Source organism: Vidua chalybeata, chromosome 4, assembly GCF_026979565.1.
Source record: "Vidua chalybeata isolate OUT-0048 chromosome 4, bVidCha1 merged haplotype, whole genome shotgun sequence".
Taxonomy (NCBI): domain Eukaryota; kingdom Metazoa; phylum Chordata; class Aves; order Passeriformes; family Viduidae; genus Vidua; species Vidua chalybeata.
In genome coordinates, this window is record NC_071533.1 from 47039088 (window position 1) to 47046283 (window position 7196).

The window sequence follows — 7196 nt, forward strand, 5'->3', positions numbered from 1 at the left end:
TTCAGATCTTGAGTTTCTTAATAGACCTTTTAAAATTAAAAACAGGGATAGACACGATTCTTTTTTTTTTCAGTTCTTGTCAGACATCCTTGTTGAAAAGGACAAGCACTATTGCTTCATTACAGGTTTTGGGGTTCTCTTTTCAGTAATTTAAGAAAAGTAAAAAACAATTTTATTAGTACTTATTTAGAATTTATCTCTGAGGAATAATACTGTTATTTACCGGGGCTCAGTGGAAGAAACTTTCCTCTAGCATTCTTCTATGTCTTTTGTTCAAATATCTGCTTAAAGGTATTTAAACTTTTGATTTTTAAATCCAAATTGTGTATTATTTTCTCTTGCATTTTCCTGTCTTCTGTTCAAATATCTTTTTAAAGAACGTTTAAACTTTTTTTAAAAATTTTTAAATCCAAACTGTGTGTTTACAGATCTATTTGGCCCCACGACATCTTTGGCAGTTCTGAAGATGACCCAGTTCAAACATTGCTGCACATCTATTTCCGTCATCAGACACTTGGCCAAACTGGCAGCTTTGCAGTAGTAGGCTCCAACCAAGATATGTCTGAGGCCAGCTCAAAGCTGATGGAACTTAATCTAGAAATCCGAGAGTCTCTCCGCATGGTGCAATCCTGTCAGCTTCTACGGAAGATCAAAACAGGAATAAATCTTGTGACCACTGGATTCTGAACAGCTGTCATTTAGAAAAGAACTGATGATGAGGACACTTCAGACTATTATTGAGCACCTTTCACAAAAAAACAAAAACAAATCTCCAGCAATCCTGACAACCAACACACTTTTATCACAGCAAGAAACTGTTTCATCACAAGTAAAACCCTGAAAATTGAAGTAAACATCCTACTTGACTGCTCTTTCTACACAGCAGCCTGTGTGGCAGTAGTATTTTTTTATTAAATTTATGTATAAAAAACTACATGAAAGGAAAAGGGCTTAAACCTAATGCATACATATGCATTATTTTCTGTTGTAACAGAACTATAAAGGATGTTTGCAGCAACAGCCTCTAGAGGTTGGATCAATATCGCAGGTGGGATGAGGCTAAAATCAAGGCTGGTTTATTTTGGCTGAAGACCTGCAAGGCTTCCTGGCTTTCCAGCAGTAAAACCATCAGCTTAACACCTAATGAGACACTCTGCAATGTTATGAAGAATGTGCAGTCAAACATGAGTAGAATGATATAAGACTGCAAAAACCATTGACTTCTCAGTGTTTTATTTGCTTTTGTTGTCTGTTATAAGGAAATAATGTGTGTGAGTTAGAATGTATGGCTATGTGGCAGTTGTTTTTTGAAGGTATGGATGATTGTTAAATAAGGTCTCAGAGCATGCTTAAAAGAGCTGCAAGATTATTTTTGAAGAAATTTTATTTTATTAGATCTAATCCTCATAGTGTGTAAATGTTAGGACATTTAATAATATTTTAAACTGGGATTTCCCAGTGTTTCTAAAAGAAATAATATATCTGTTAACTTTATTGGAATGCTGCTCAGTTCTCTGACCAGTGCTTATGTTAAAATACTGATAACAACTAACCAAAAAGTAGCTGCCTGCAGAGACTTTAAAATGTATATTAAAGATATATGCTGCCCATCAGCAATTCTCATTAGAAGTTAACTTATTTTATTCTGTATATATTCTAGAAACTGTATAGTGCAAAACCAGTATTTTTCATGTAAATTTGTGCAATGCACTGTTAAAACAGTAGGTGTATAAAGGTATGAGGAGAAGGGGGCATTCCCTCTTGGTAGTCACATGCAGTATGAGTAGCCTGCAGGGTTTGAAGAGTTTGAATGCATGTATATGCATCTTCATGACTCAACTGAAGCCTAAGGAATTGGGACTATAGGAAATAAAAAAGACAAAAAATACCCTGACTACCAAAACATGCAAACAGGCAATATACTCATAGTTTAGTGTCAAAGTCTGTAGCATAAAACAAACTGGATTCTGTTGAAACCAATAGCATTTTGTAAAAAAAAAAAAAAAAAAAAGGGAAAAAAAAAGAAAAAAATGGAAAAAAAGAATGTAGTCCCACAATTCCTATTATTTGAAAGAAACACCCAGTATTTTTATATACATCTCTTACCCACTGTGATTTTTTTTAATGGGCTCTAATTCCAGAGTTTAGAATGTAGAATTGAAGTTCTTAGCTCTGCCTTTTTGGGGGAATTAGGCCCCACTAGAAATGTAATTATGCTGAAATGCATTAATTGAAGGCACTGTGCACGCTGTTGGACTGCTGACAGTAGTTCTGTTATCCTAACAAGTTCTGTAACTGGTCAAGGCACATTCATATTCACTGTATTTTTTTCCCCTATCCCTGATAAAATTTAATTATTTTGATGGTTTTGTGGTACTGTAGATGGTGTTCTTAATTATTTAACAAGTATTTACAGGGGAGAGGTAGTTTTATTTAGGGGCGCATTACACTTTTATTTACATCATCTTTTACCAGTTTTTTTTTTTTGTAAAAATAAAAGACCTTGTATCTCTCATTTTGTGTATTTTTACAAGCTAGAGTTTAAATACTTTAGCTAAACAGATTAAACGCTGACAACAGAGGCCTGGGTGCCCTGAAGTATTTTTTTTCCTTTTATGTCCTGTCATTGCAGCAGCATTTTTCTAGGCATCTTCTGAAGCCGTTAATGGATTTCTCAAACCTGAAGTCATATATGTAATTTCTTATGTTACACATCTTCCTCCATTTATAATGGCCAGTGGAGCCTGCCCTATTGAGCAGAATCATGTTAGATGACTGTCTTTTGATATTGCTTTAATTTCATTAAGCTTTTCAAAAGTTACTCAACTGCTGCATGAGCTGTCACTCTGCATCACCTGGTGCCAGGTCTGTGCCAAATCCAAAGCTGTCCCGAAACAAGCAAAACATCAGACAGCTCCTGTAAGATGCAGCAAATACAGCACTGACTGAGCTAACATGTGCAAAAGAATCTCTTTATGAAAAAGCTGTACAGAGCAAGTTCTGGATAGCTTTGAAGAACTGGTACCATGAAGGTTGTTCCCTTCCACTTTGCATAATTACAAAAGGTCAGGAGTAGCTTTCCTTCCTGTTGAGTCTAGGAACCAGTGCCCACAATCAGTGTGTGCTGTCATGGACATGACATGGCAGTAAAGCTGAAAAGCAGCTGGAAAGTACAGAATTGTACTTGGGCATCAAGCAGTAAAAGCATTGAACATATTTATGTAAGAGGGATGACACACAGAGCTACTCTGGAACTGAAGAATGCTACAGGATTAAGGAAAGCTTGTTTAATATGGCTGCCCACTGCATTGTACTCCTCCAAGCCACAGAGCCTTGTAGTAGCTGATGAAAGCAGGAGTGGCCTCCTTGCTGCTATCCATCATGTGGAGCCTTCATCAGCTGCTGGTGAAGCACAACACCTAGTTCCCATCAGCTAAGCCTGTTCTACATCTCATTATGCAGAAGTGAGTGCTTCTTTGACTGTAGTTAGTGGGAATGACAGCCCTTAAGCTGTACTACATTTCACTCTGGGCTAGTACTGATAATCATGTAAGAGTCACCATATTCACAGCAAGTAATCCTTAAAACAATGTTTTCTAAGGATGCCTATATAAATAGGAAGCATTCAGCTGCTTGCATTGCCATGACTTCATACTGACATGGCACAGAGCTCCAGTTCTCCAAGGTGCACAGATTCATCACAGTCAGTTTCTCAATGCATGCATCAGGAACAGACTACAGCCACGAGAATGGGGAAGGCAAACAGGAGAGGAATATGCTCAGAAATAAAGGCATCCCAGATCACAGCTGCAACTGCAAACTGAGGCAGTGGGGCCAGGTGGCTGCAGAGAGGGCCCCAGGTGCATTCCTCAAGCTGGAGGCTTGCCACTGCTCATCACAGTAACTACAAGTGAGTACAAGGCATGTGCATCTACAACAGCACACTGCCCAGCTGAAGGGGTGCTCTTCAAATTGAATAGGGCAAGGATGGAATTTGCCGTGAAAGTCTGACTGAGCTGGTAAAGCAAGGGATATTTCCTTTTACTGTGATACATGGAAAAACACTTCAGGTAGAAGAATGAAATAGAACAGTGCCCTGCTCTGGAGGGAGTAGGTTTACTTTTTCCCAGAATGCCTCACACTGCTATAATAATGAATGCAGCAAGAGTAAATAAAATTACTTTGCAATAAATTGACACTGAGGCATTAAGCCTACTGCAGCAGGTTCAAGGGGCATATTGAAATAAGGTAAGAATTTACAGCAAGAGGAGCATATAGAAATAACACTCACTGCCCCTCAAAGAAATGTTGATACGAAGGATATTTGTTTGACTCCCCTGCCACACACTAGCTGCCACTTACAGAAACTGGCACTGAAGCTGTTCTACAGCATGGGCTCAGACTGATTCTCTCTTTAGCATTTAATAGAATGATCTCTCAAGCTGGGTACAGGTGTAGATAAGTTTGCTATAGCAAATACAAAAATCACAAAATACAAAAATCAAAATACAAAAATCACTCTTTTGAAAGAGAAATTACCTCAAGAGGTTTGCAAAAGGCATGCTGACTCTATGCTCAATTTCAAAATTAGCAGTGCCGGTAGCATTCTCAGAAAAGTAGGTTTTCATCTGAGTTGTTACAGCTTCATAGCTAAAAGGTAGACTGGGGCAGTAGTGTAGGTTTTACTAGCCTGTGAATCTACTCAGATGGTGATGCTGTAGGTTAGTCACAGAGTCAGCTTGTAACACTTGGCTGAAGCATGGTGTTCCTATAAAGAGCACCACCAGCCCACAGAGAACATCATCTGCAAGTACCCAGTGCTGGTGGTGCCATTAGTACCAAACACCACAAGTATAATTCCTAGCTGCAAACTCAACCCCAGAAGAGTGTGGAGTGTCAAACCTTCTGATGGCAGGCATCTAAACTGTAATTAGATCACACTCTTCCAGTATAATCCACCAAGTGCAGAGCTCTTGCACTTCACCTGCAGGCTGAAAAGGAAGCCAAGCAGATGCCATATTATTGCACCTTGCTCCTCTGAAGTGTCACTTCTCTCCATAACCTTGTGCAAGTAAGATGAGCAACACGTTTACCAAGAGACCATCACCATAACGTCAGTGACTCTGTTCCTCAGCATTTTGTGAGAACCATCCCTGAAAAGCTTTCTTTGGCTTGTACCTACAGACAAAAACACCAGCTTAGTTAAATGCAAACCAGCTGTACCAGCAGAAGTGATTCAGTACTTATACAGCATTTCTCAATAATTTTCTAATGATGAAAAACAGGTGCAGGATACAGTGTACACTGAGTAGAGGTGTGCAAAATAAATGAATACTACTGGTGTTTTGTTCATCATGAAGGATGGTCTGCTACCTACTGCAGATATCAATTTGATGTTAACTTCAAGCATTCCATTAGTTCAAGAGCAGGAACAGAAACAGAAACCCTTTCCACCTGAGAGTTTAAGATATCCTGAATCAGTTGCTTCCAAGACCATCACTGACTTACAATACACCTCTAGGTTTGTTGCCTGTGCAAGTTACAGGATTTACAATATGCACCCTCTGAGCTGGGCACAAACCCACCTGATCATTTGAGTATGCTCTGCAATACTTTTATTTTCATGCTTTCCTAGCTACATCTCACCAAGTACCTTCAACAACACCAACAAAGACAACAACAACAACAAAAAAAGTCTGCTCGACTTGCAGTTTTCTTGAAGAGCCCTAAACAAAAACAAAGAACCCCATCCCACTTCAGATGATATATTTGAAACTGAATGTGCTATCGCAGGACAGACGTTTCCCTTTGCATCTCCCACAGAGGTCCTGGCGGTGGGGCCTCTTGGGATCCACGTGGCGCATCTTCACGGGGCAGGTGCACCGCGTCTGCTTGCAGCTCTGAGGGAGAAGGCAGCGGTCGGCGGGGGCGGCCAGGCCCGGGACTGGCCGGGCTCAGGGCAGGGCGGGGGTCCCTTACCTGGCAGGTGATGTCCTCCACGCGGTACGGGTTGTAGGATTTCTGACAGGTCCGGCAGAACTGACGGAAATAGACCTGCGAGGAAGGCCGGGGTCAGTAGGGGGGCGGCAGAGAGGAGCGCTCGCCGGGGCAATCCGAGCCGGCCCTACCTTGTTGGTGCCCTGGACGCACCAGACGTAGGCGCTCTCCCAGCGGATGTTGCAGGCCTTGCAGTGGTAGTACCCGTACTTCTGCTCCAGGAACTGCCGGGGACAACGTTACTCGACGGTGCAGGCGCCTCCCGGGCCAGCCCGGCCCCGCTGCTCCCCTGCGGTCGACACTCACCTGGAAGCGCAGGCGGGTCTTGGCCGCCGACGACTGCCGCTTCTGGGGTGAGGCCGGCGGCTCTGCCGGCTGGGCTGACGGCTCTGCCTGGGCTGACGGCTCTGCCGGCTCCTCCTGGCTTGCCTCCGTCGCCGGCTCCAGGGGGGCGGCCGGGCGCTGCCCGAGCGGCTCGGCGCCACCCTCGGGGGGCTTCTCCCAGCTCGCCCGCACGGCAGCCGCCTCCGCCGCCCGCTGCTCCCGCAGCGCGGCCGGCTCCTCCTCGACGGCCGCCGCCTTCTCCTGTTGCTGCGGCCGCCCCTCTGGCTCCGGGCTCGGCTCCTCCAGGAAGGCGGTGAGTCTGCGGGACGCCACGGGCGAGTAGACGGCGATGGTGCGGGGGAAGCGCACGGCGCGGGTGCTGGTGGTGGCGGGGCTGCCCAGCTCCTGCTCTCGCTCCGCCTCACGGGGCCGCGGCGCGGCGGGACCGGGGCGGCGGCGCAGCAGCGTGCGGGGCCCGAGCGAGCACTGCACCGAGGCGTCCTGCCGTGGGTTCACCTGGACGCCCACCTCCTTGGTGTTGGCCTTGCGGAGCCGCGGCGTCAGGTTGGGATTGACCTGGGAGAGGATGGCCTTCAGCTGCGCCCGCTGGTAGTTGTCGAAGTACTCGGCGGCCGCCTCCCCGTAGCCCGAGAAGTAGCTGCTGCCCCGCGGCCTCCAGCCGCCCGCCGCCCCTCCTTTGCCCTTGGGCGGTGGGTAGCGGTAGGAGTAGGGGTGGTAGGCGGTATAGAGATAGCTCGCCATCGCTTCCTCGGCCATCGCACCGGACCCGGGGCAACCCCCGGGCAGTGGCCTTAAATACCCCCGGGGCGGGGCCGGGCTTCCCTCACCCCCGACGGGCGCCGGCCTTGCGGCCC

The 7196-nt window shown here is 45.3% G+C and overlaps 2 protein-coding genes across 17 annotated transcripts in view; one reads left to right on the forward strand and one right to left on the reverse strand.

Annotated features, from left to right (window-relative positions):
• Window positions 1-2582, forward strand: part of FRYL (FRY like transcription coactivator) — a 167807-nt gene extending 165225 nt beyond the window's left edge. For all 15 annotated transcript variants that reach the window (XM_053941934.1, XM_053941937.1, XM_053941935.1 and 12 more), the window contains one exon: window positions 429-2582. In XM_053941934.1, coding sequence (XP_053797909.1) covers window positions 429-687 — 259 coding nt within the window. In that variant the 3' untranslated portion in view covers window positions 688-2582. The remainder of the gene's footprint in view (window positions 1-428) is intronic.
• Window positions 2583-5749: 3167 nt separating this feature from the next.
• On the reverse strand, window positions 5750-7187 carry ZAR1 (zygote arrest 1). Of its 2 annotated transcripts, XM_053941850.1 has the most exons (4): window positions 6304-7187; window positions 6129-6221; window positions 5980-6054; window positions 5750-5900 (listed from the first exon to the last, which is right to left on the reverse strand). In XM_053941850.1, exons 1-4 carry the CDS (start codon window positions 7096-7098, stop codon window positions 5757-5759), a joined length of 1107 nt encoding a protein of 368 aa, XP_053797825.1. In that variant the 5' UTR covers window positions 7099-7187; the 3' UTR covers window positions 5750-5756. The 2 variants fall into 2 exon arrangements, with proteins under 2 accessions (XP_053797825.1, XP_053797824.1); XM_053941849.1 differs by having other exon boundaries at window positions 6129-7187.
• Window positions 7188-7196: the final 9 nt, after the last annotated feature.

Excerpts from the sequence above, each read along its gene's own strand:
- ZAR1 (XM_053941849.1), bottom strand. The coding sequence starts at position 7,098 with ATGGCCGAGGAAGCGATGGCGAGCTATCTCTATACCGCCTACCACCCC. Across the intron at positions 6,055-6,128 it reads GCGTCCAGGGCACCAACAAG|GTCTATTTCCGTCAGTTCTG; the intron begins GTAGGGCCGGCT and ends CCTTCCTCGCAG. Across the intron at positions 5,901-5,979 it reads TGGAGGACATCACCTGCCAG|AGCTGCAAGCAGACGCGGTG; the intron begins GTAAGGGACCCC and ends CTTCTCCCTCAG.